At 59.3% G+C, this 26,511-nt stretch overlaps 1 protein-coding gene across 1 annotated transcript in view; it reads left to right on the top strand.

Moving 5' to 3' along the window:
- Positions 1–26,511, top strand: part of KDM4B (lysine demethylase 4B) — a 124,913-nt gene that overhangs the window by 17,186 nt on the left and 81,216 nt on the right. Inside the window, 4 exon segments of the mRNA XM_075998249.1 lie at positions 10,884–10,975; positions 17,838–18,002; positions 22,896–23,071; positions 24,724–24,838. Of these exon segments, the coding sequence (XP_075854364.1) occupies positions 17,862–18,002; positions 22,896–23,071; positions 24,724–24,838 (432 nt within the window). The 5' untranslated portion in view covers positions 10,884–10,975; positions 17,838–17,861.

Genomic DNA, 26,511 nt, shown 5'->3' with positions numbered 1-26,511 from the left:
TTGCTCTAGATCTTACTGTTCACATCTTAACTCCTCTGGATTGACTTCCAATCCCTAGCGGTATTTGTAGCAGACCTGTGCTGATTCTCTTAGATCGGTGCTTAATCGGGGTTTCAGTCACGCGGTCACTTAAATGGCGTGGACTTCCCCAGAATGCTGGTGTGTGTGTTTTTCCTCACGGTGCCTTTCTTTTGCACCTTGCTTGTCATCTGGTGTCACAGCCCTCCTAGGACCTGCGATCGCGGAAACTGTGTGAGGCTCTGCTGTCCCAGGAGCGGGGCTGGGACGGACGCCGACTCCTCTGTCCTCACCGTTTGTGGTTTTGGCCGCTTTGCATCTCCTCGCCCCATGGAAGCTGACTGGTTTGCGGCCCTGATCCTGACGCTGGACTCCCAATCTGGGCCAGTGTGTCACGTCCACTTGGAGGCAGGTCTCTGGGTTTTCAGGAGCGCTGCCTACGAGACAGCCCCGAGCCAGCCCAGAGGTAAACTTACCGAAGGCCACCCTGGCGCTGCAGCTCTTGCTTGTCGGCCGTGGCCCTTTCGGCTGAGAGCCCAGGACAGCGGCCGTGGGGTGGTCAGGACGGGGCGGGCCGGAGCGCCAGGCGCAGACAGCGGGCGCCTCAGTCGTTGGCAGAGTGGCCGCAGTGTTGCCGGTGCATTGAGTCGATGCCTCAAAGCAGCATTTAAGTATCGATCAGAGCTTTGTGGAGCTCGCATACTTTTATTTTCTGTTTTTGATTTTTTTAAATAGCAGCTATATTAAGTATAATTCACATGCCATGCAATTTACCCTTTTAAAGTGTACAATTCAGTGGTTGTTAGTGTATTTACAGAGTCGCACAGCAGCCATTACCCCATCTACTTGCAAACGTTTTGTCACCTCAAAAAGAAGCCCCGTTCCCACAAGCAGTCACTCCCCATTCCCTCCCCAGCCCCTGGCACCTACGAGTCCACGTCCCGTCTCTGGATCTGCCTGTTCTGGACGTTTCATACAAATGGAGTCTTACACCGTGTGTCCCTCTGTGTCTGGCGTCTCTCACTGAGCACGATGGCCTCAAGGTCCCTCCACGCTGTGGCCTGCGTCAGGCCTCGTCCCTTGTCATGGCTGACCACGTGTGGATGGACCACGCTGTGTCGATCCATTCTTCTGTTGGTGGACATTTAGGCTGCTTCCACTTTTTGGCTATTATGAATAATGCTGCTATGCACTTCATGAATGAGTTTTTGTGTGGACGTTACATGTTCACTGGTCTCGGGTCGACGCCTAGGAGTGGGATTGCTGGGTCCTGTGGTAGCTCCATGTTTAACACTTGTAAGCAGGCCGGCCGCGGTGGCTCACGCCTGTCATCCTAGCTCTCTGGGAGGCCGAGGCGGGTGGATTGCTCAAGGTCAGGAGTTCGAAACCAGCCTGAGCAAGAGCGAGACCCGTCTCTACTATAAATAGAAAGAAATTAATTGGCCAACTAAAAACATAGAAAAAAATTAGCCGGGCATGGTGGCGCATGCCTGTAGTCCCAGTTACTAGGGAGGCTGAGGCAGGAGGATTGCCTGAGCCCAGGAGTTTGAGGTTGCTGTGAGCTAGGCTGACGCCGCAGCACTCTAGACCGGGCAACAGAGTTAGACTCTGTCTAAAAAAAGAAGAAAAAAAGCACTTTAAGCAGCTGCCAAATTGCAAGTGGCTGCACCTTTTCCCAAGCCCACCAGCAGTGGAGGAGGGTTCCAGTTTGGTTTGGTATTTGTGATTTGAGTTGGTAGGAAGAGGGTGCCATCGTCATTTGGGTGATCGTTCAATCCCAGGAATGCGTGCCCCTTTTCCTGAGATCCCCTGTCGTCCCCACATGCAGCAGCCAGTGAGCTGCTGGAGGTTCGGGGCCTCAGCGTCCCAGCACAGCTCCCAGGGCTGGTTCTTCTTAAATTCGCTTTGTGTTTATAAAAGGGTGCATCAGCATTGTCAGCCTGCGAGGGACAGATACCCCAGTAGCCAGCCCCCAGAGATGAGGGCTGCTGGCGCCTTGGTGAAGGCTCTGCTGGTCGTTGCGCACTGCGCAGGCGTAGATCTTTGTATGTTAACGGCTGCGCACGCCTTTGCGTCGGTGCAGGTGTGTAATTTACTCACTCTCCTGTTAGTGGGCACTTAGATTCTTTGTATTGTTTTCTGTCTTAAAGCTGCGGTGGCTGTCCTTGCTGCCACCTCAAGGCGAGTGTCCGTGAGCGGCCGTTCAGAGCACGGACACCTGTTACGTTTTGAAGCGTGCTGCTCAGATGTCCCTGGGAAGGTGGTCTGAACGGCCGCTCCTGTGGCGGTGCAGGACAGCCATTGTGCTGGGACAGCCCTGGCTTCTGTCCCTCCTTTCTGTCTGTCTTCTCATAGCTGCTGCTTTTCTGAATTGCCAGTTTGTGGCCTTTGCCCGCTTGTTGCATTGTCGTGTTCGTTTCTTCTTGTGTCACATCAGGGTCTCAGACCCAACACCCCGATGTCCTGAGCACCGTGGACGCTGGGGTCCGGATCATTCTCTGGGCCACCCTGGGCCCTGTAGGGTGCTGAACAGGGTCCCTGCCGCCACCCAGCCCAGGTGTTACCGAGTGTCCCCTGGGGGGCAGGGTCACCCGCGTTGAGAACGTCGGCTGTATGATAATCCTCTCATATTCGGGCCGTCAGCACCCTCTTGTGTTGCACATTTTTTCTCAGTTCCTCTTTTATTTTTGATGTGTTATTATTACATAGAATGTTTTAAAGTTTATTGCCAAATTTGGCCTGTCCTTTAGGGCTTTTGGTTTTGCGACCTGCATAGAGAGGCCTCCCCCACTGCAGGGTGATAAGCGTGGGTCCGAGTCTTGCTCCTCGTACTCCGTGGGTTTCCTGCCGTGGGGACGCAGGGAGGGGCTGGCTCCCCCGGGCCGGGCACCTCCCCTGTCTGCAGCCCCGCCTGGCCTCCGAGCGCCAAGACAACGGCAAAATTACAAGGCAGATTTGCAGATAAATGGAAAGATTATTTTGTTAGTGATTATGGTTTTAAATAGTTAATTATGAGCCATCAAAGACCCGCAAATATTTGTGAAGAGTGGACCCCTTTGCTTGTGTGTCAGGAGTTGGGGGCTGGCTTGGGGCCCCCCCGAAGCCTCTGCATCCCCTTCTTTCTGTGGCTCCAGGACAGGTGGCCTTGGCCCAGGGTGCTAGGTGTCCCATTCTCTCCCCTTGTGCCTGAGGTTCCAGAAGGAAGTGCTGGCAGCCGTCCCCCGGGCTTTGTGGTCCTTTGTCCAAGCACTTCCTTCTCACTATTAATGAAAATGTCTGGTCCGGCCTCTGGGTGCGCCTCACAGGAGCGGAGTGCGCGTTTGTCATGTCCAGGCTTTCTCACGTGCAGGGCGTGTCGTCGGGGTTTCTTTGGCATCGTGGTCTTTTCCCTTAACAGCGCGTCCTGGAAACCACTTCACAGGCCTGGGAGATCCCCACCCCCAGCCCCCCACCCCGCTCCCCGCGCCGCTGCACAGCTCCACTGTTTCCTGCGGGCCCCTGCGGAGTCGCCGCCTCGCCCCCGTGTGGACACGCAGGTTGTTTCCAGCCCCTTTCAGCGAATAACCTGGTGGAGACGGATTTGCATGGCGGTGGGAGATGTCATCAGGGTAGGTCTACCAGTGGGACTGCTGGGTGTTGGCAGTGACAGCGTCTGCCTGGCATAGTCCCTCCCGCCCTCCCTCTTGCTGCGAGGTCCCGGAGGGCCGGTTGCCGGCCGCGCCAGCAGGACGCGCTGTTCGCTCTAAAGCACTGCCAGTGCCTGGGCTGGGCAGCGCGCCACGTGGAGCCTCAACGCACGCACGCACCCGTGAGCACGAGTGGGGACGGGCGTCTGGTCATGTGATAAAGGCCACTTTTTAAATCTTCGCTGTGAATTTTGTCTTCATCCTTTTCACCCATTTTTTTTTTCTATTGGATTTTTGACCTCGACTCCCTACCTTAAAACTCCCGGTGTGCGTATCGGGGAGCTGAGCCTGCTGGCACGCGCCACAAGTAGCGTGTTCTCCCTGGTTGCCTTTGACTTCGTTATGGTGTTTTGTTTTGCTTTGGGGGGTTGTTTTGGCTTTTGTCTTGCAGGTTTTCGTTGTTTTTCTTTTCTTTTTTTAAGCATAGTCACATTTCTGAATGTTGTCTCTCTTCGCTGCTGGCTCTGCGCTAGTTGCAAGGGCTTTTCCTGCACTGAGGCCGAGGAGTGGCCCGCGCCTTCTCCTGGTGCCAGGTGGCTTTGTTCCTCGCCTTCCGAGCTCTCGTCCTTTTGCAGTTCCCTCTTGTGAATGGTGCGAGGTAGGAACCGCCTTTTCCAGATGGCCACCCAGTTGTGCCAGCACCATTGCTTGGACAGTCCCTCGTCACCCTGGTCTGTCCCCATCTCCGTTCCCTGAGGCCAGGTCCTCTGCCAGGCGAGAATTCTCTGTCCTCCTCTTCCTGGGTCCCTCTGGCTTCTCTCCAGGGACAGTTTGGTATCTTTTAGGGTCTGTGGACTTCTCCGTGTACTTTGGTGCGAAATGCTGATCAGCAGCTAACACGTGGCAGTGACAGCCTGTGTCCTGGAGGGTAGCCATGCTGGCAGGGACAAAGGGACTCCTTTAAGTATTCTTTTTTTTTTTTTTTTTTTCTTGAGACAGTGTCTTGCTCTGTCACCCGGGCTGGAGTACAGTGGCATCATCACAGCTCACTGCAGCCTCCAACTCCTGGTCTCAAGCAATCCTCCCACCTCAGCCTCCCAGAGTGCTGGGATTATAGGCGTGTGCCACCACACCCCGCTTACAGATTCTTTTAAATCCTTTTCTTCTGGGGGGGGTGAAGAGACTCACGGGACCTCCTCCAGTGCATGGGACTTGCCATTTCCACAAGCCAGTGCCTGGTCCTCCCGCCACCCGCAGCTGCCCTGTTACTCCCACAGTCCAGACCCTGTGCCCTGCCACTGGCCCTCATCTCCTCCTCACTGGCCCAGAGCACAGGGTCTGCAGCGGGCTGGTCCTCACTGCCTGCCCCACTGGGTCCTGGCCCTTCCCAGCCCTCACTGCACGTTGGCATGTCCGTCTGTGCCTGCACTTCCGACGTGAGCCATCACCAGCCCACGTGATCCAGGTGCGGCCCAGCCCGGCACCTTTCTGGAGCAGGGCTGTGGCGGGTGGCGCTGTCACCGCGGCATGCTTGGTCCCGTCTGGAGCCGGTTCTGGCTGTCGTGACCGGGGGTGTAGATGTCAACGTTCCACATCCTAAATTTCGGCCACTTGGGGACACCTTAGGCTGTAAGGCCCGCCCTGTGCCATGCCCATGGGGAGTCCAGGAGCAGACCCTGGTGAGTGCTGGGACAGCAGGCCGCCTCATGCCCACGCACGGGGGCTGCGCGGGGTGAGGGAGAGCGGGAAGGTGGGATGGTTTCCAGAGGAAGGGCCGTGTTTGGACAAACCCCACCAAACAGTGACTCGCTGACTCTCTGAAACCAGGTTTTGCCAGCATCCTGTACTTCAGTTCGCTAGCCCTGCCACCCTCGGAGAGGGCCATTGTTTGTCCTGAGACTTTGCCTCGTTTGCAAGCGCTGTCCATCAGCAGTGCCATCATATCTTCCGTGGTGGCAGGCGGGTAGTGACCCCAGGTGATGGACAGATGCCAGCCCTGACCGCTTCCGGAAGACACCTTCCAAATTGTCACAAGCAGCCGGGCCTCAGAGGCTGCACGTGCAGAAGAAACGTGGGACTTCGGTGCTGAAACCAGGAGCATTCCGGCAAACCGGGACAAGTTGGTCACCCTCACCCTCGGCACAGGGTGTGTGCCGGCTGGGGCGGGAGCGGAGGTGCAGGGACACCTTCCTCTCGGCCCGGTCATGAGCCTCCCGGCCCCCTGGAAGAGGTTGCCAAGCCAGAGATGCCCGTGCAGCCTCCTTTTCAGCTTGCTGAGCGTGCCTGGCTGTCCCCCAGCGCGTGGCACGTGCTCCCAGGTGTCCCCTCTGTAGCTGGGACCCAGCGTGAAGCCTCCCGGTCCTGGTCCCGGTGCTCGACAGTGTGTCTGTGTGTGCAGCCCACCCTGCGGCTGCGTGCAGAGGTGTCGCAGCCTTCTGCCACCCAGACCCCCACGGCAAGGAGCCTGGCGCCGGGGCTCTGCGCTTTCTCCAGGTGGGTCACTGGGTGGAGGTGTTTGGCTTTCTCGGTGGTCCTGTGACCTCACTGGACGTGACGGGGCGAGGAAGGAGGCAGAGCCCTCCCGGGTCTGGGGTCGTGAACGGCAGCTCCTCGCACGCTCTGCGGCTCAGCGGCAGGGTCCGGAAGACGCCGACACTCTGTGTGGCGGTGGCTTCTTGCCTTCTTCTCTCTCTGTCTGTGACACTGAGCATCTTTTTGTGCGATCACAGGCCTCTGTGTGTCCTCTTTGGAGAAGTGTCTGCCTGGGTCCTTTGCCTGGTTTTCCACTGGGTTGTGTTTTTTTTGTCATTGCTGAGTCGTAAGAGCTGCTGGTATGTCCTGCACACTCGAACCTTCCCAGATGTGTGATTGGCAACTATTCTCTCCTGTTTCGAAGGGGTCTTTTCACTTTCTTGGTGGGACCCTTGGAAGCGCAATGTCCTATTTAGCTAATTTTTCTTTTGTCCCATGCACGTTTATTGTTTGTATCCAGAAAATGTGCCTAATTCAAGGTCATGAAGATTTATTCCTGTGTCATCTTCTGAGAGGTCTGTAGTTTTGCACTGGAATTTAGATCTGCAGTCTGCTTTGAGTTTTTTTTAACATATGGTGTGAGGTTAGGGTCCACCTTCAGCCTTGTGCATGTGGATATCCAGTCGTCCCAGTACCATTTGTAGAATAAACTATTCTTTCCCCATTGAGTGGTCTTGGCATTATTCTAGAAAATCAATCAACTGGCTTTAAATGTGCAGGTTTATTTCTGGACTAACAACCCTCTCCCAGTGATCTGTGTGTCCTCACTTGGCACCACGCTGTCTTGATTACTGTGGGCCCGTCACCCTGGGTTATTTCATAGCTAGTCTTTGGTGTGGACGTTAAGGAAAGATATGGTTCTTACCTTTTTAAGGATCGAAATTAGCTGATGAGACTTTGGTGTTGGGATCCAGCAAACCCTGGCTGCCCCCGGCTTCTCTGACCGAGCTGTCACAGTGTCCTCAGGTGGATTTTTTTTATCAGTAAGGGCATGGAAGATTTGGAGAAATATGTGCAAATCAGACTCTTTCCCCAGGATGCAAACAAAGGTGGATGAAAAAAATGTCAGTTTTTCAGTTCTTTCAAACAGGAAGGATCTGAAACTCGTGTTTCGCAGGTTTGGTCTTTAATGCATCCTGGAAATGGATTGTGGCGTGGGGTCCACTTGCCTTCTGCGGGGTTTGGATCTTTTTACAGCGGACTCTCCTCCCGCCGCTGACACCTGCTGTGCTGTGAGCTTCAGAGGACAGAGGTCCAGGTGGTGGTTGGATTTCTTTTTCCTTAATGTTTTATTTTGCAGTAATTTTAGATTTACTGAACTGTTGCAGAGACGGAACAGAGCGTTCCACGCACCTTTCATTCAGCTTCCCTGATGTTAGCATCTTACATAACCACAGAAGAATGCTCCAAATTGGCAAATTACATGGTGCGATGCCATTTGCTAAACTGTAGATTTTATTAGGATTCCGCCACTTGTCCCACTATCGTCCCCTTCCTGGTCTAGGACCATATCCGGGATCCCACGTGGCATTTAGTCTCAGGCTCCTCTGGGCAGTGCCAGATGCTGTCTTTCCTTGTCTTTCGTGACTGTGGCACTTGTGAAGAGCCCTGGTCAGGTATTTAATATGTTGCAGAATGAGCTTCAGTTGGCGTCCTCTGTGTTTTCTCGTGATTGGGCTGGGATCCTGGGTGCTTTCTGGAAGGTGCCGCAGGGGTGGTGTTGAGTCCTGCCCGTGCAGCACATCGGAGACGCCTTGACGCCGCTGCATCCCGTCGCTGGTGATGTTGGCCTTGGTCGCCTGGCTGAGGTGCTGTCAGGTCTGCCCGCTGTAAAGTCACTCCTTTTCCCTCTGGGACATCGCGCCCATGCAGACACCTGTCCTTCAAACTTCTGCCTGTTGATTTCCGAATCTCCTGCCTGCAGGTCCTGCCTGCGGTGATTATCATTGTGGTGTCGCAGCGGTGATGTCCTGTGACTCTCGTTCCTTCTACACCGACTAGAATTCTGTAGAGGAGAGTTGTCCCCGTCCCCTGCATATGGATTACATGCACAGTTGTGTGTGAGTAGGGACTTGTGTGTATTTGCCCTGTGGTTATAGTCCAGTACTTTGCTGTCATGCTGTCCTTGCCTTGGCCACCGGGCCATCCTTCCCATGTCCTTTCTGTGCGTCCCACCCTCTGCCAAGCATTTCCTGTGCGCGAACGTTGTCGTTTATTTCTCTGTTTTCAGAAGCCCATGAGTCCAAGCTGATCGACTGTGGAGTGTTCGGATCGTGGGCCTGCCTGAGGCTTGGGTGACCTCCCCCCGTCGGGGGTACACGGGGTCCCCTGCAGCAGGGAGGACCTTCCTAGTGGGCCGAGGCTCGGGTGGGAGGCAGGAAATGACATGTCCCTGATGAGGGCCACCTCAGGCTTGTGGCCGGAGGAGGCGTAGGCAGGGCTGGGCGCGGAGCCATCAGGGTTAGGCCACCGAGTGGGTGTCGGCTGAGGGCCTCGAGAGTGCCCGGTTAACTCCCTCTTTGGCCCGTGCCCAGCCCGGGCAGGAGGTGGGCCGTGTGGTCTGCTGGGGGCCAGCCTGGGCGGCCGGGGGGTCCGGTGGCCAGGGCCAGCTCCGTTTGGGGTCCCTGGTGCAAGGTGCCGTGGTACAGTATGATCCCTGCTGCTTGTCTGTCCCGGCCCTTGGGGGGGCGGGGGGGGGGGCCCAGCCGGCCAGCCGTGGTGCCCGCTGCTCCTGTCGTCCGTGCGCCCGGGGTCTGCGTGTGCCCAGTGGCGGCTGTTATGTCATTGTCGGGCTGTGCCCTCTCAGGGGTGCTGGTGTCCGTGCCTGGGGCTGTCACCGCAGCCTCTGATCTCGCTGCAGTGGACCCCCCCCTTGCCAGGTCTGTTCCTAGTGCCCCAGACCTGCGCGGAATCCACGGGCCGGGCCCCTGGCAGGCCCCATGGTCGCACCCTGCCTACCTCGGCCCTTTTTTTTTTTTTTTAATGGACTTTGTTTTTGGAACAATTTTAGATTTACAGAGACATTGGACAGGCAGAACAGAGAGTTCCCGTGTCTGCCCCCCTCCTTCCCATTAACATCTCACCTCAGTGTGGTCCATTCGGCACGGTTACGGATGAGTTAAGTCCACGTCTGATTCAGGTTTCCTCTGTTTCCCAGCCAGGAGTCCCCAGGGCACTCGCAGCCCGGTGTCCTCAGGCCTCTCTGGCGCTGATGGCTTTTCAGACGTCCCTTGTGTCTGGCGCCCTGGGCAGGCCTGGGGAGATGGCAGGACGCCCCGACTAGGTTCGTCGTGCTGCTCTAGTGGTTAGAGGGTGCTGGGTGCGGAAGGAGGCCTCGGGTGGGTCCTGCTTGTCACCTCCTGTCAGGGTCGGGTGCACACCGCCACTGAGACTTGCTTTGACCAGCGTGGCTGCTGGGATGGCCTAGGCCACCTGGCTGCACTCGCGTTGGTCAGGTGTCCTTTTCCCCGCTGTCCATCCGGGCACTTCGTTAAGTGGGGAGCCGCCTGTGCCCTCTGAGCCCTCGCCCCCGGCTGCCTGACCTGGTGCCTGTGGCCAAGTCTGAGGCCAGGCCTCAGGTCCCAGAGCCTCCAGAGTGGCCGCTGGCTGGCCTTGGGGGCCCCGCCCCTGAGGGAGCACTCGGGGACCAGCCCGACCTCTCATCCGTGGTGGTCAGGGGTCGGGGTAGATGGAGGCCTGTGCTCGGGCCAGCACTCCGGGAGGCTGAGGAGGGAGGGTCGCTTGAGGTCAGGAGTTCAAGACCAGCCTCAGCAAGAGCCCCATCTATACAAAAAACAGAAAAATTAGCCGGATGTGGAGGCGCGCCTGTAGTCCCAGCCGCTCGGGAGGCTGAGGCGGGAGGAGTCGGAGGCTGCTGTGAGGGATGACGACGCCACCGCACTCCAGCCTGGGGACAGAGCAGACTGTCTCAAGGAAAAAAAAGGAAAATCAGTTGAATGGATCATGCCCGGTACTTTTAAAAACCACATTACAATGAACATGTCAGAGTACGCTGCATGTTTGAAGATGCTTGTGTGACTTGTGTTATGTCAGACTCCTGGGGAATCGTAGAAAGTGTGCCACAGAGCCAGGCCCGGGAGGTCAGGCCCACCGAGGGGACACTGGAGTTGCTTCTGAAGCGCGAGGGAACCTGGGCCCAGGGCCGGCCCGAGTGGGGGCTCAGACGCCGCACGGCCCGCACACCTGGGTGTCCCGGGGCCTCTGGTGTCACGTGGTGAACGGCATCGGTGCCACCGCCAAAGTTTGCAGTTGTGTCCCCAGTCTGTTCAGCGAGCGCTGAGTGTCTCTGCCTGGGGTGCCTTGACGCCCCGGGGCCATGGAACGAGGCTGCACCTTCCACACACTCTTCTCCTTGCAGGGCCCAAACTTGAAAATCTCTCAGTAGCTCTCTGTGTCTTAAGGTTTCCAGAAGCTTCTTTGGTTGAACTTGATTGTTCATGGAGACTCTCGCTGCCTCAGCTGCTGGCTTTTAGGGACTGAGCTTAAAATGGGCTGTCTCTGGAAGACTTTAATGGGCAAAGTGCTATGGTCATGGGTTTTCGTGGCCTTGGAGATCGATAAGGATTTGGAAAAATCCGAATAAGGGCAAGTGTCCTTGGGCTCCGCAGCGGACAGGAGTCTGCTTTAGGAGTGAAGCTTGAGCCTGCAGCCAGGTTAGTTAACCCTGCTTGTGTTTGCACATTTTAGGAGTCACCACCGTTGCTGGAGGTGCTGACAGAAATCCCAGCAGTCACTGGAGCGGCCCCAGCTACTGGGACACAGCGGGAACTTTGAAGGAAGCGAGTGAGTGCGACGGCCGGTGTCTGCAGCGCCCTCCCGGGGCAGCCATCAGACCCCAGGCTCGGAGCGGGTGGTGCCCGTCCTGGTTCTGAATTCCTGGACGCCCGGGGTCGGGCTGCCTGTGGACTGCACCCACAGGCAGCCCGAGGGTCTTCTGGATGGTTCTGTGCTGGGTCTGCGTGCTCCGTGCTCCCATCCCGCTCCCGGGGACGTGGCCCCGTCCATGCTGTGGGCAATGGCCAGGGGACACCTCTTGGGGCTCATGGGGCATATCCTCCCGTCCCCACCATGCAGGAAGTGGGGCGAGTTACAATGGGGGTCTTCAAAATGGGAGACTCCTCGTATGTGCTGTTGGAGGAATTCCCTGCCCAGCTGCTCCGGGCTTCAGTTCCGTCTGCTGTGCTTTCCTAATAAAGCCAGGACGCCGGGCTTTTTTTTTCTTTTTGAGACAGAGTCCCACTCTGTTGTTGCCAGGGCTAGAGTGCCGTGGCGTCAGCCTCGCTTACAGCAACCTCCAACTCCTAGGCTCAAGCGGTCCTCTTGCCCCAGCCTCCCAAGTAGCTGGGACTACAGGCATGCGCCGCCATGCCTGGCTAATTTTTCTATATATTTTTAGCTGTCCAAATAATTTCTTTCTATTTTTAGTATTCTTGCTCTTGTTCAGGCTGGTCTCAAACTCCTGACCTTGAGTGATCCTCCCACCTTGGCCTCCCAGAGTGCTGGGATTACAGGTGTGAGCCACCATGCCCGGCCCGGGATAGCGGGTTTTAAAGAGATGGACTCCAGCAGTGGCCCAAGGGGACCACCCCCGAGAAGAGAGGGAACGCTGTCATCACACTGGCTCACGTCCATAGGGGCCCACCCACGACAGGGCGGGAGGGTCTCAGGTGTGGCACCTTCTGGGCTCCTCACGGTGAGTCTTTGGTGGCTGTTCCTGCTGGCCCCAGGCCACAAAGGACGTGCTGCCTCACGGTCAGGGCTGTTCTCGGGTTCTGTGTCTTAGGTGCCCCTCTGGGCTGGAGGGACAAAGGTGCCCGTCTAAGGGCACACCGTGAGCTACTGCCCAGCTGGGCTGGAACTGGGGCCCTTGTGCCGGACGCGGTGCTTTTCCTGGTCTGCGTGACACGGGCACTCTGGGAGGGCAGTGGTGCCCAGCTTCCTTCTGGAAGGGGAAGGGCAGCAAGGGAACAGGCTTTGGGCGTCTGGGGCAGGGGCAGCAAACTGCGGCGCACGGACCAAATCTCGCCCGCTGCCTGTTTCTGTAGCTGAGGTTTGTTGGCACATGGCCGTGCCAGCTTGTGTATTGTCTGTGGCTGCTTTCTCCTCACAGTGGTGGAATCGATAGTTGTGACAGTGTGTGACCCACAAATCAGAAAACATTTCCTCCTGGTCCCGTGCAGGGAGGGTGCCTGTCCTGGCTGTGCAGGTGAACTCGCTGCTGGCTGGGGCTGGGTGGACGAGGCCCCGACGGCGTGGTTTGGAAACCATTGGTTCTCACTGTGCCTCCTCGACTGCGGCTTTACCCTTAAATCCCATGCCACTTCACGCGACAGGCAGGCCTCGACTCGCTTGTTCCTTGGTACCAAAACCTGCGCAGCACGCAGCGAGCGCTAGCGTAGCTTGCTCTGTGCAGCGGCTTTTTAACAATCCCTCGGAAGGGCGCTTATGTCATTGGTTCCCGTCCCCCTCCATCAGACCGTTTCATTTTGTTTTGTTTAATTTTTTGAGATAGGGTCTTACTCTGTCACCCGGGCTGGAGTCCAGTGGTGTCATTATAGCTCACTGCAGCCTCAAGCTCCTGGGCTTGAATGATCCTCCTGGCTCAACCTCCTGAGTAGTTGGGACTACAGGTGCCACCACCATGTCGGCTAATTTTTTATAGACAAAGGATCTTGCTGTGTTGCCCAGGCTGGTCTTTTTTTTTTTTTAATTTTTTTTTTGTGATTTGAAATAGTCTTTATTTTGTAAATATCTGTTTAAAATAGATGAACCCTGCTCACAATTCATATAATGGACCCGAGACACAGTACACGAAGTTCACCCGTCACAGGGAGATGGAGGGGGCTTGGGCTCAGGTGGCTGGCCCGGGGCTGGGATGAGTCTCAAGACAACAGGTGCCCAGCAAACAGGCAGGAGAGCCTGCTCAATGGCACCGGCTTAAGCCACAGCCCAGACCGGCCCCGGACTGCAGAGGTTTAGGGGTAAGAGGCCGACTTTGGTACCTGGTGCGCATGGCTGCAGCCTACAGTCCCAAGTCTCTGGCTCCTCTTCTTTTCCCTGCTGCGGACACGGCTCAGCGGTCCACGGAATCGGATTCCATGTTTTCCCTTCCAGAAACCCCAGGGGTACAGTATAAATATAGTCCCTTTTTCCTGAGGGGGCTAGGAGAGACAGACAGTGGGGTCTGCCTGGTCCCCTGCGAAGCTGATCTGCAGACTGGAGCCAGTGCCTCATACATCTCCTCTCTCAAGCCCCTGGCTGAGGGCCGGGTCCCAGCCCCCGCGTGCTGCTGCACAGGTCTCCACACCCAGGAATCAGCCCAGCCGTAGTCATGGCTCCATCCTAGAGTCAGCTCTCTCAGTTTCTCAGTAGCCAATGATTGGGCCGGGCGCGGTGGCCCACGCCTGTAATCCTAGCACTCTGGGAGGCCGAGGCGGGTGAATTGCTCGAGATCAGGAGTTGGAAACCAGCCTGAGCAAGAGCGAGACCCCATCTCTACTATAAATAGAAAGAAATTAATTGGCCAACTAAAAATATATATACAAAAAAATTAGCCGGGCATGGTGGCGCATGTCTGTAGTCCCAGCTACTCGGGAGGCCGAGGCAGGAGGATCGCTTGAGCCCAGGAGTTTGAGGTTGCTGTGAGCTAGGCTGATGCCACGGCACTCACTCTAGCCTGGGCAACAGAGCGAGACTCTGTCTCAAAAAAAAAAAAAAAAAGCAACGATTTATAATTATTCCTGCCCTTTTTTGTTTGTTTGTTTGTTTGTTTGGCGGGGCCCGCAGGCGTGGCGGAGGAAGGGCCTTCACCGAGGGCGCGCCTGGCGGGCAGGTGCGGGGTGGCGCAGGGTGCCGGCGCAGCGGCCAGCCCGGTTGCCGTTTGTCACGCTCGCTTTTGCTCGCTTTCCACGCGTGTGTTTTATGCCGAAGCGGCTCAGTGTGCACCATGGGCATAGTGGCACCTCAGCCCGAAGTCACTCAGCAGTGTCTTAAGTGGGACAGTTTCACAGTAACCATGGAAACCAACCATCCTGCCATAGTGGGTCTGACACCGGCCCCTTTCCACTGTTCCCGCTTGTCCCGCCTGTCGTTAGGGAGCTTTCTCTCCGCATGGCTGGTGCCTCTCCCCGGCGCCCTGGGCTGAGCAGAGCCTCACTTGTCTTGTTTCACCCGTGCAGGAGAACTTCATTCTTTCTTCCGTCTCCCTCCCTCCCTCCCTCCCACTCTCTCTTTCTCTGTATTTTTTTTTTTTTTAAATTTTTGGTAAATTCACAGCCCTGCAGGTCACCGGCATAAAGTGCCTGGTGCCACGGTTTTCAGTACGTGCGTTCACGGAGTCGGGCGGCCGCCACCGCCGTCAGCTTTGGAAGGCTTTCATTCCCCGCGGAGAAGCCCTTGGGCTCGGCGCGCCCGTCTGCGTCGGGGTCTCTCCCTGAGCACGCTGTCCTCAAGTCCCTCCCCGCTGTAGCCTGTGTCGGAGGCTGCTTCCTTGCCTCGGCTGGGTGACATTCCAGCGTGTGGCTGCGCCAGGCTTGTTGGTTGCTCATTGGATGACAGGCGTTGGGTCGCTCCCACCCTTGGATGTCGTGGGTCCTGCTGCCACAAACGTGGGTGAGCAAGTTGTTGTGTGGACAGATGTTTTCGTTTCTCTTGGGCATGTACCCAGGAGTGGCACTGCCGGGTCACGGGCGACTTGTGTCCCACGTGTTGGGGCCTGCCAGGCTGTGCTCAGGGCTCCTTCTTACCTCCCAGTGGCAGCTCGGGAGTTCCCATCTCCCCGTGTCCACGCCACCTGTCGCCGTCCCGACGCTGGCGTCCTGGCCGGGCGAGGTGTATCTCGCTGTGGTTCTGGTGTGCATATGCCGGTGCCAGGTGACGTGGAGCACCTGTCACCTGCTCACTGGCCATCTGTCTGTCTGCTTTGGATGCAGGTGTCCTGAAGCCCCGACCGGTTCTTAGCTGGGCTGTCTGTCCTTTTGGTGCGTGGAGCCCCTGTGGCGTGGCACTGTCTTGGGCCTGTCCCTCTGCCTGGGCAGCTCCGCGAGCTCCCTCACGGGGCGCAGCGTGGTCCTGTGTCCCTGTCTCTGGGTCCCAGGGCTGGCTTTCAGTCAGATTCCTTTTACAGTCCTTTAGGTGCGTGTGTCAAGGGTGTGGAGCATGGAGGTTGTGAGCCATTGTAATTTTCTTTTAAAAAATATTGTATCCAAAGGCATAAATAGACAGCAAAAAATAACAACAAACTGCCGTGTGGACCCTTGAGCTGCCTTTAGGGGACGGTGGCGGGTGCACGTGGGTGACCCCTGGCAGCACGCCTGCAGGAGGCTGCTCTCTTTTCCCCTCCAGGCAGACAGCCCATCCCTGCCCTGCGAATTTTTCTTTTTTTTGAGACAGAGTCTCACTCTGTTGCTCAGGCTAGAGTGAGTGCCGTGGCGTCAGCCTAGCTCACAGCAACCTCAATCTCCTGGGCTCAAGCGATCCTCCTGCCTCAGCCTCCCGAGTAGCTGGGACTACAGACATGCGCCACCATGCCCGGCTAATTTTTTCTATATATTTTTAGTTGGCTAATTAATGTGTTTCTATTTTTAGTAGAGACGGGGTCTCACTCTTGCTCAGGCTGGTCTCGAACTCCTGAGCTCCAATGATCCTCCCGCCTCAGCCTCCCAGAGTGCTGGGATTACAGGTGTGAGCCACCGCGCCCGGCCTGCCCTGCGGGTTTTGATGCTCGAGAGCTACCATGGGCATTTGGTCCCTGTCGTTGCAGCGTGTGCTGCCAGCCGCCAGGGGCAGCCGTGCACCTTCCAGGTGTCCCCTCAGCCCCCCTGCGAGGAGTGGGGAGCCCCTGTTTTGCAGACGATGAGACTGAGGCACCCCCAGGCCTCCCACACAAGCTTGTATGTGGCAGGATCCACACCGCACAGGGCCACCCACCCCAGAAGCGTGTGGGCTTTGGGAAGCCTGGTGGTCAGACCTTGGCGTGAGGGGCTCCTGGGAGTGTGTGGACACTAGGGTCAGGAGAGGCCACGTATGAGCCAGCCAGGGACAAGGCTGATGGGCGTCACTATACTCGGTGCCCACCACCTGGGTGCCACAGTGAAAGGGGTCCCAGCAGAGCCTGGCTGGCCACCCGGCCCCAGCTGCCCACCTGCCCCATGGCCTGGGCACTCGACTTTACCCCGTGGCCCTCTGAGCCCTCCTCGGTAAGCTGGGCTGAGTCACCATGTGGAGGGACCTGGCTGGTGCTGGGACAGCGTAGTGGCCTGCAGGGGGCGGGGCAGGCTCCTCAGCATGGCCGGGCACTTGCGGGTGCTGCTCTGGGGGGTGGTGTTTGCGACAAGCCCTTTCCTGTGAGCACTGTCGTGTCTGCAGGACACTCTCCTGCGCTCCTGCCCCAGAGCGTGGTCAGCCCCTCCCAGTCCCTCCTGTGCGGACTCTGGCTTTGTGGCTGTCCCCTGAGAAGCCATGAGAACCCACTGCACGGAGCTCTTACCAGCAGCCTGCGGAGGTGTGGCCGCCAGGGATGCTCAGTTGCTGCCCCCGCGTCAGCCCTGTCCCCAGCCCCGCTGGGGCGGACAGAGGGCGGCAGCAGAGAGGAGGCGGGGCGTCCCAGGCTTTGCCTCCGCCTGGACGCAGGTGTGAGCCCAGCTGAGCCTCCGGAGCTGGGAGCCAGCCCGGGTGGCGTTCCTGGGCGCGTGCTGCCCTCTGGTGCCCGCTGCGGGAAGTGCCTTGGGGCGTGGGGGCTGCGTCTCTGCAACGTGGAACCCACTTCAGCACGGGTGGCTTCCTGCCTCGCTCTCTGTCCCCGCGTCACTTTGGGGTTGTAGGGTGGGGGTGTGGATTTTGTTAATTTTCTTCTAAGTTCTGGGTTTGTGTGCACTTGGGTTCTTTTCCAAAACCTAGAGGGATGCCATAGTCTTTCTACCTTGCGTTGGGAGAATTTACTCTGCCAAGGGGACCTTTTCGCAGAGCCTGTGACTGACACATCTTCCTGGTTGGGTGGGAGCTGCTCCAGCCTGTCTGTAACCCGAGGTGACTCCCAGCATCTCTGACGGCGGGACAGGCGCCACACTGGCCGTCCTTCTGCCCTCCCGGTTCAGGGTTCCTGCCCGGCCTGGGTTCCGCTGCCAGCAGCCAGGCCCGTCCCAGTGCCCTGAGGTGCTCGCGGCGGGCCCTGCCCTGGTAGCGGGCCCTCGTGCTCGCGAGCGTGAGACGAACCTGCTCGCCCGGCTCGCATCCAAGCCCCCAGCAGGCGCCGTCGCCTGCGCGTGTCGGGCCCGAGGTGGCCGTGTTGATGTATTGATCTGCAGCCGCCGCCAGCCGCCGTAGATGAGTCCCTGATAAGAAAAGCTTTTATTTCCGAGGCCCCTGGTTTAAAATTAGCGCACTGGCTTCCAGTATCGCCTTGGCCTTGAAAACTAGGACGCCTCTGCTTTTAATTAGTTGAAGTCATCGCGGTCTTTGTGCTCGGCGCGGAGCGATGAGGCCGCGCGCAGGTTTCTCTCTGGCCCCGGCTCGGCTCCCAGCGCCCGGCTGCCTCTGTCCCGGCGGCCGCGGTATTCTTAGTGCCTTCCCGGGGGGGGGAGGGCCTCCGAGGGCCGGCGTGGCGGCGCGGCTTGCTCACCCTCTCTTGTCTTCCCTCCACAGGTGTGGCGCCCACGCACTGCAGCCATGGGGTCCGAGGACCACGGGGCCCAGAACCCCAGTTGTAAAATCATGACGTTTCGCCCAACCATGGAGGAATTTAAGGACTTCAACAAATATGTGGCCTACATAGAGTCGCAGGGAGCCCACCGGGCAGGCCTGGCCAAGGTGGGTGACGTCCCGCACTGGCGCTGCTCTCCGTCAGCCTGTGGCGGTCCCCGAAGGCGGCGCTGCTGCATGTGGAAAGTTGTTGCTCGGCTGCTCTGAACGCCAGCACGTGGCCGTGGAGTTCTCACGACGCACCGGGCACCATTCTAGGCCCCGGAGCTGAGCAGTGGCCAGCGCAGGCCCGGCCCCGGGGCGGCGGGCTGGGTGGGGACACAGAGCCGTGCTGCCTCGAGTCCCGCCCAGAGCATCTCACCCAAGGGATGTCGGGAGTCCGGGAAGCCTTCCCTAGGGGACTTGGTGCTGGGGAGACCTTATCTTTTGTCTTTATATTTCTAGCTGAGCAATTTTTGTTTCCTGTGTCGATAAAGCCAGGCAAGGGTCGGCAGGGCAGGTGGAGAGTGAGGAGTCCCTCCCCGTCCCTGCCCTGTCGCCAGCTCCTCCCTAGAGGCAGCCCTGTTCCTGGTTTCTTTTGTCTCTTTCCAAGAGCGTTGTGCACGTGTGTTTGCCTGTGTATGAGGACAGATAGACAGACGTGCTCCAAGTTGCTACTAAATATGAACAGTGGCGCGGGCTCCCGCACACATTTGGCAGGCCTGGAAGTGGCCCTGGCGTGAGCTTCCTGGAGCGCTCACGGCGAAGTTCGGAAGGTGAAAAATCCGTGTGTCCTGGGTTCTTTGAGTCACCTGCTGCTTGACTCTCACTTTATCAGAGACCTCGTTCTCGTCCCTTAGACAGGCCGGCAGGCGGTCCGTGCCGTGTTGTGGCGGCGAGTGCTTTCAGCCTGGTGGGCCACGCGGCGTGGCCGCTGCCCGAGTTGCGCATGGGCATAGGGTGTGCCGATAAAACCACTCGTGGGCCTGGAGGGGCAATCTTGCATCGCATTCATTTGTCCCGAAGTAGTCACCATGTGTTTTTTTTCTCCAACGGTTTGAAGATGAAGAGAACGTTCTTAGCTTGGACGCTGCACGGGAGCGGGAAGCGGGCTGCACGCGGTGCCTGGCCCCCCGCCCCAGCCTGTGCTCACTGCCTGGTCTGGGTGGGTTTGCAGAAACGGCACGTCCGTGCCCGGTCTGGAATCGCGGCAGCTGTCCCCATGCCCGCTTCGGTTCTCAGTGCCGCCACCCGAGTCTCAAGCGCTCTGTCCAGCCCGCCGGGCTGAGGGTGGCTCTGACGCCTGCTACTCTTCCTCCCGGGACGGGCTCCCGTCCCCTCCCTAGTGCCTGTGCCGGCGCAGGGCCCCCGCCTCCGCCCTGACTCCACTATTCTCGGGGTGCAGCGGCCCTTTCTGTTACCGGGTCCCAGTTGTCCGTTGTCCCTCACATCAGGAGTGTTGGAGCGAATGGTGTCTTGGACTGTCCCGTTCTCTCCTCCCGAGGCTCCTTCAGGTGCCTTCCCTGTCACGTCTCTCTCGCCCTCCTCCTCCTCCCGGCGTGTCCAGCACTTCCTGTCCTGCTGTGGCGGCCTTGGGTGCAGCCATCGCTGTGTACCGCACTGTCCCGCACTGTCACCTCCACCTCACTCCTCCCTCTGTCTGTCCCAGGCTCGTCCATTCCAGGGGACCCATTGCCCCCTCGTTTACTGAGTGGGCGGAACCCGTTTGCCCGGTGCTTGTGGGAGGCAGAAGGTTCGGAGCACATCCTCCCTGCCTGCTGTGTGGCGTGCTCCTCTCCCTCCGAGGTGGTGGCCACGTGCCGCCTTCTCTGTGACTGACGCAGAAAAGTCGTCCTGAAACCCGCGAGGGGGCTGGGCAGAGGGGATCCCGTGTGATCGAGGGGACGCGTGTGTGTGGGCGCACATGTGCGAGCCGCTGCGGGGGAGGCAGCTGCAGAGTCACGTTGGCACCCGCGTGTGGCACATGCAGGCACGCGCCCCCTGCACTGCGCTCCCTGGGGACAGATGGGCTGCGGGAAGCATCTGCGCTTGGGCTGCGCATCCCTGTGCCTTCCAGGTGGGGGCCTTGGCTCTCGGGTGGCCAGCCACTGTGGGGAGGGAGCACGTGCCTGCCGGCTCTGAGCGGGCCGTGGGGACACGGGGGCCCCCTCCTACTTGTCTTCCTGGCACTGTGTCCCGGTGTGCACGTGTGTGCGTGTGTGTGTGGGTGTTTCCTGGTGCCATCAAAGCTGTATCTGGGCCGGGCGCGGTGGCTCACGCCTGTAATCCTAGCTCTCTGGAAGGCCGAGGCGGGCGGATTACTCAAGGTCAGGAGTTCAAAACCAGCCTGAGCAAGAGCGAGACCCCGTCTCTACTATAAATAGAAAGAAATTAATTGGCCAAGTGATTGATATATATATATATATATATATATATATATATATATATATAAATTAGCCGGGCATGGTGGTGCATGCCTGTAGTCCCAGCTACTCGGGAGGCTGAGGCAGAAGAATCGCTCGAGCCCAGGAGTTTGAGGTTGCTGTGAGCGAGGCTGACGCCACGGCACTCACTCTAGCCTGGGCAACAAAGCGAGACTCTATCTCAAAAAAAAAAAAAAAAAAAGCTGTATCTGGTTATCCCCCAGGAGTCTGCAGGGCCTGATGGAGCTGGGGGGTGCCGCAGGCCCAGCCCCGTGGGTGCCCAGGAGCTGCAGATGCGTCGTGTGGGGACCCACTTGTCCTGCGCTCTGGGCCCTGGTCGGCTGGGTCTCCCCAGGCCACTGGGGAAGCCCTGGGCTGAGAGGAACCTGGGGCGGGGCCTGGTGTGGGGTCCCACTGCTAGGGCGACAGGTGCCCAGCTGTGCATTGGCAGGAGAGGCTCCTGTCCACCCCCAGCTTTGCCAACCACATGGTGTCTGGCTCCTTTGCCGTGGACACGTGGCCTGCCCGTCCCTCCTGGCCTCGGCCGACTTGCCTCAGGAGCCCCTGGCAGCTCACGAGGGGCTGCGCCAGGCCCAGAAGGCCCCACATGTGGGGCGGACGCTCCCAGGTTCTTTGGGCGACGTCCTTTAAACGTTCTTTGCTTGGCGACCTTCCCGATCGCCATTGTGGCAGCGGTTTGGGAGCGTTCAGCCGAGGTCCCTTACTAGGGGATTTCCCCAGAGGCTTTGGGTTGGGGACCAGCTGGAAGTGGCCCTCGTTCACGCAGCCTGTCAGCACCTGCTCACGACGTGCCAAGGAAAGCGTGGCTCACGCGTGTGCAGGCCAGACGCCGTGGGTGTGCGGATCCTCCTGCCTCGGTCCCAGATGTCTTTACTACAGCAGTGCCCGTGGCGGAGGGTGTGAACGCACAGAGTGGCCCGGGCTCTCTTCTCAGAGCAGAGAGATGGGGAGGGAAGCCCTTCTGTCCACGTAGCAGATGGCGACAGTGCACGAGCGTCCCCTGATAGGATCAGGGTGCTGAGTCTGAGTCCACCGCTTGCCCTCGGCGGCACCTCTGGCGTGGTCCGGAATGGGTCCAGGCCCGTGGGCCTGGCCTGCAGCCAGGAGCCGGGCTTTCCGTGAGCGGCAGGGTCCTGGGGTCTGCAGCCGTGCCGCGACTGTCTCTGTAAGGGCGTCTCGTGTCTAGGGGTAGGCCCTTTGGTTTCTGTTTTCTGCCTTTCCAGGCTTGCGTTTCTAACCTCTCACCTGGCCCTTCAGCTGTCTGTCTCGAAATCTAAGAAATCTGTAGGCCAGCAGCTGTCCCTGGCACGCTGTTGTCACATAGCCTCCGCTGAGACAGGTGCATGGACACCTATCGCTTGTGGCCACGGTTGCCGTAGGAGGTAGAGGACGCGTCTGCAGAAAGAGTGGGCTCTTGGCTGTCTTCCCCATTTCACTCCAAAGTGAGGTCTCCCCCCGGCGCAGTGGACTCTGGGGCGGGCCGCCCTGGGCACTGCAGGTGCTGAGCAGTGTCCCTGCCCCCACCCCCATGCCAGGGGCTCCCCCCAGTCGTGACGACTGCACATGTTCCCATACATCCCCTCGTGTCCCCCAAGGGACAGGGTCGCCCTCAGTTACGCTGCTGGCATTGCTGCTTTGGTGGCTAGACCTGTGAGTGCCGACGGCGGAGGACGCACCGTTCTGTCAGTAACAGGCAGCCGGAGAACAAGTGTTTCCGTTGCTAAGCAAAACGTTTTCCTCCACTGATGTGACAGGGGCGTCCTTGGGGAGGCTGAGTGGGTTTCAGGCGTTCTGGAAGCTGTTGGCAAGCTCGGGCATCCACACGGCGCTCCGTCTGCCCGGGGTGGGGTTGGCCTTCCCGGGACTCTTGTTGATGAGCTGGAGCGGCGGCTGCAGCTCTTCCCCCAGCGCTGGTGGGTGTCCTGAAGGGCGCCCTGGAAGGAGGCAGGGGACGCAGGGCTGCACTCTCCCCCAGCCTGGCCGTGCCACTCCGCAGCTGCCGGCAAGGCCTGTGGGGGGGGCTGGCATCAGGCGGCCCCAGCACCTTTGGGAGTCTGGTCTGGTCTCCCTGGGGGCTCACCCCGACCCCGGCTGAGGGGTAGAAGCAGGTGGGCGAAGAGGCGGAGCCTGTGGGCGACGCGTGCTCCCCACGTGGCCTGGGACCGTCTCCCCCGGCATCGGCTCAGGCAGAGCCTTCATGGCGCCAGCAGCTACATCTCGGCGGGCGACGGCCATCCTCCCTCTCTGCTGTGCCCTGTGTGTGTCTTGGTGTCTCGGCTGGCCTGAGGCCTCCCTGGGGTGCTGCTCAACTGCGGCCACAAGGCCAGAGGTCCTGGGCCGGGTTCTGCCCCTGTCCCAATGGGCGCCGTTGGCCGTGTTGTTGACCCACGCCGGGCAACACCAGCGTCTGCCGGGGAGTTTGGGGCAGCAGCAGAGAGGGCTTCCGGCTGCCCCCGCAGGGCCCTCCGAGGCTCGGGTCTGGGGTGGCGCTGGTCGCTGGGGAGGGGGCCGCAACCCTGTGCCCTGTCTCCGCCTGGGCCCCTGGAGGGAGCCGCTGACCCCCCTCTCGGTCTTGCAGATCATCCCCCCGAAGGAGTGGAAGCCGAGGCAGACGTATGACGACATCGACGACGTGGTGATCCCGGCGCCCATCCAGCAGGTGGTGACGGGGCAGTCGGGCCTCTTCACGCAGTACAACATCCAGAAGAAGGCCATGACGGTGGGGGAGTACCGCCGCCTGGCCAACAGCGAAAAGTACGTGCTCCGGGCCGCGGTCGGGAAGAGCGGGAAGAGCACGCCTTGGAGGGCCTGCCGCACCCAGTGACGTGGGGCCCGGGTGGCGGCTCCGTGTGCTTGCCTGGGTCTCGGCAGCCCAGAGCCCCACCGCCCAGAGGGGCGTCCACTCGTGGGGAGGGGCCGCGCGGTCCGTCCTCCCGCCCTCACCACATTCCTACGTTGCCACCACACGGCAGGGCCGGCCCGGAGCGCGTCCCCCGCACACTCCCCTGACGCCTCCTGCCACAGCCCTCCTCAGAGAGGGTTCCGTGAGGCGCCACCCTAAGTGCTGGCCCCTGGTTCCATTGGCCACACACAGGCACACAGGTACACAGGTACACACATGGGCACAAACAGGTACACACATGGGCACAAACAGGTGTACACGGGCACAAACAGGTACATACACGGGTACACGCAGGTATACACGGGCACACAGGAACTCACACAGGCACACAGAAACACACATGGGCACACACAGGTAGATACGGGCACACAGGTACACACGGGCACACACAGCTATACATGGGCACACAGGCGTACACACAGGCACACACATACACGAGCATACAGGTACACACACAGTCACATAGGTACACACGGGCACAAATAGGTACACATATGGGCCCCCACAGGTACACACGGGCATACACAGGTATACACAGGCACACACAGGTACACACACGGACACACAGGTACACACACGGACACACACAGGTACACACAGGCACACACAGGTACACACACGGACACACACAGGTACACACAGGCACACACAGGTACACACACGGACACACACAGGTATACACAGGCACACACAGGTACACACATGGACACACACAGGTACACACAGGCACACACAGGTACACACACGGACACACACAGGTACACACAGGCACACAGAGGTACACACACGGACACACACAGGTACACACAGGCACACAGAGGTATACATACGGGCACACAGGTACACATGGACACACACAGGCACACACAGGTGCACACACAGGTACACACGGGCACACATGGGCACACACAGGCTCACACAGACACACACGGGTACACACGGGCACACATAGGCACACACAGGTACACCTGGGCACACAGGCACACATACAGGCACGTACCCAGGCATACCAGGCACAGACATGTGTTTGTATGATTACAAATGCTGCCTCCTGGTTCTACACAGATACACACAAGCACATGTATGCATATACGCACATACATGTATCTGTGTGATTCTAAGTGCCACTCCCTGGTTCTGCAGGGGCAGGCATGGGCCCACTTGTTACCACGCTTTCGTCCCTTTCCTGTGGACTCCCACCCACTCGGGGACCTGGCATGCGAGTGCCCCGTGAGGGCAGTGCTGTTGCCAGCACTCTTGGTCTTTGCAGAGCAGGGACAGCAAGATGCATCCGGACCCTCCGGCCCCTGCCCAGCTGCCCTGGGTGTGTTCTGACTTGGGCTCCCGGGCACGGGTGTGTGGGAGTGGGCCGCGCTCCCCTGTGGGACACGTGCTCTCACCAGCGGGTGGGAGCGGGTGACTGGGCTGAGCCCCTCCCCCGAGCTGTAGGCGCCTCAGGTTCCTTGGTGGCCGGGGGTGAGCTGGTTTTGGCGTTTGCTCACAGGTACTGCACCCCACGACACCAGGACTTCGACGACCTGGAGCGCAAGTACTGGAAGAACCTCACCTTTGTCTCCCCGATCTACGGAGCTGACATCAGCGGCTCCTTGTATGATGACGTGAGTGCCCGCACCCGAGGGCCCGCACCAAGGCTGGGGGTCGGGATGGGGGGCTCTGATGGGACCCGCCTGCCTGGCAGATGGGAGTTGGAATCTCGCCGGGCTCCGGCTCCCGGCCGAGGCCTGGAAGGAGCGCAGCGGTCTCTGATTGCCAGAGTCCTTCCTGCCACAGCCTGCGACCCGCCCTGGCACCCTGGCAGCCCCGCCACACGCTGGATTAAAAATGTCACATACATTCCAAGCTCCGTCGCTCAGTCCCCCTGGGGCCCAGGAACCCTGAGTCTGCAGCCAGCCCGGGCCCTGCCGGGCCAGCCACGCCCCAGCCCCTCCTGGGCTGGGAGGCTGCTGGGGACCCGGGGCCGGGGTTGGGCCTGGCCTTGCTGGAGCTCCTCGTCCACACAGGCCTCTCCACGAGGGCAGCGGGTGGTGCCACCAGAGTCCCGGGCTCGGGCTGCGTGGGTGGGTGGGAGTAAAGCCCCGAGGAGAAGGGCCGGCCCCTGCCAGGCGCCCCGGGAGGGCTCGTGTGGCAGGTGTGTCTCAGAAAGGGCCGGACAGCGAGCGCCCGCCCGCGTCGCGGGGCTGTCTGGCCTGGGGCCCCGGGCTGTGGCAAGAGCCTCCCGTCTGCAGTGCACGTGGGTTCGCCCCTGACCCAGCGGTCGGGAGAGCCACCCCCTTCCCAGGACTCAGTTTCCCCATTGGTGGAAGGGCACGGGGACGGGTGGAGCCATCCTCCAGCGGCAGTGTCCACTTGCCCCTGCCCCGGCTCCACAAGGAAGTCTTTCCGGCTGTCGTTGACAGGAGGCCACTAGCTTTCTTGAGGCCTTGGAGCGCCACCTGATCTCTGAGACCGCGGCGAGGCCCTGTCCCCAGGCCTCTGTGCGGGCGCCGTCAGCGCGGGCAGCCTCCGTGCGTAAGCACTGCCCGTGCGTTTGTTACGTGGACGCTGGCGGCAGCAGGGTGACGGTGCCCGGGGAGCTGCCCTGGCTGCCCACGTGCCCTCTGTGTGCAGTGCAGCCGGGCCTGGAGTCCGGGCTGTTTGGCGGTGGCCCCAGCGGGCTGTGCCCTGCCGCCCTGGTCAGCTGCACCTCCTGCCAGCCAGGGCGTCCCAGGGCGCTGCTCTGCCAGCCGTTTGATGAGCTGTCACTTGCTGGAAGGCAGCTTAATCCCAGCAGCCTGATAGAATCAAACAATTGAAGTTAAATGGTTGGATATAGTGTGAAGTCGGAGCCTGTTTGTAGACTGATCCGTTCGGATCCCCGCAGGGTTTCGGGGCGTTAGTAATGTTGCAGGATGCCGGTGCTCCGCGGGAGCTCTTGCCTGTTGACTGTTTGTTGTGTGAAATAGCGCTGTTGAGAGATCATTCACGTCCCACAGAATTCACCCATTGAAAGTGCACATTAGTGGTTTTTAGTACATTTATTCAGAGTTGTGCAGCCATCCCCACTATCAGTTCTAGAACATTCCATGATCCCAAAAGAAAGCCCTGTCCCCATTATCAGTCACTTCCCATTCCCTTCCCACCCCCAGCAGCTGCTAATCCACATCCCGTCTCTGGATCTGCCTGTTCTGGACGTTTCATATAAACAGAGTCTCACACTGTGTGTCCTTCTGTGTCTGGCATCTCTCACCGAGCACGATGTCCTCAAGGTCCCTCCACACTGTGGCCTGTGTCA

The sequence above is a fragment of the Microcebus murinus genome, chromosome 27, assembly GCF_040939455.1.
Source record: "Microcebus murinus isolate Inina chromosome 27, M.murinus_Inina_mat1.0, whole genome shotgun sequence".
In the NCBI taxonomy this organism is placed as follows: Eukaryota; Metazoa; Chordata; class Mammalia; order Primates; family Cheirogaleidae; genus Microcebus; species Microcebus murinus.
Note: the sequence above shows the minus strand (reverse complement) of the source record. Positions and strands in the feature narration are given on the sequence as shown.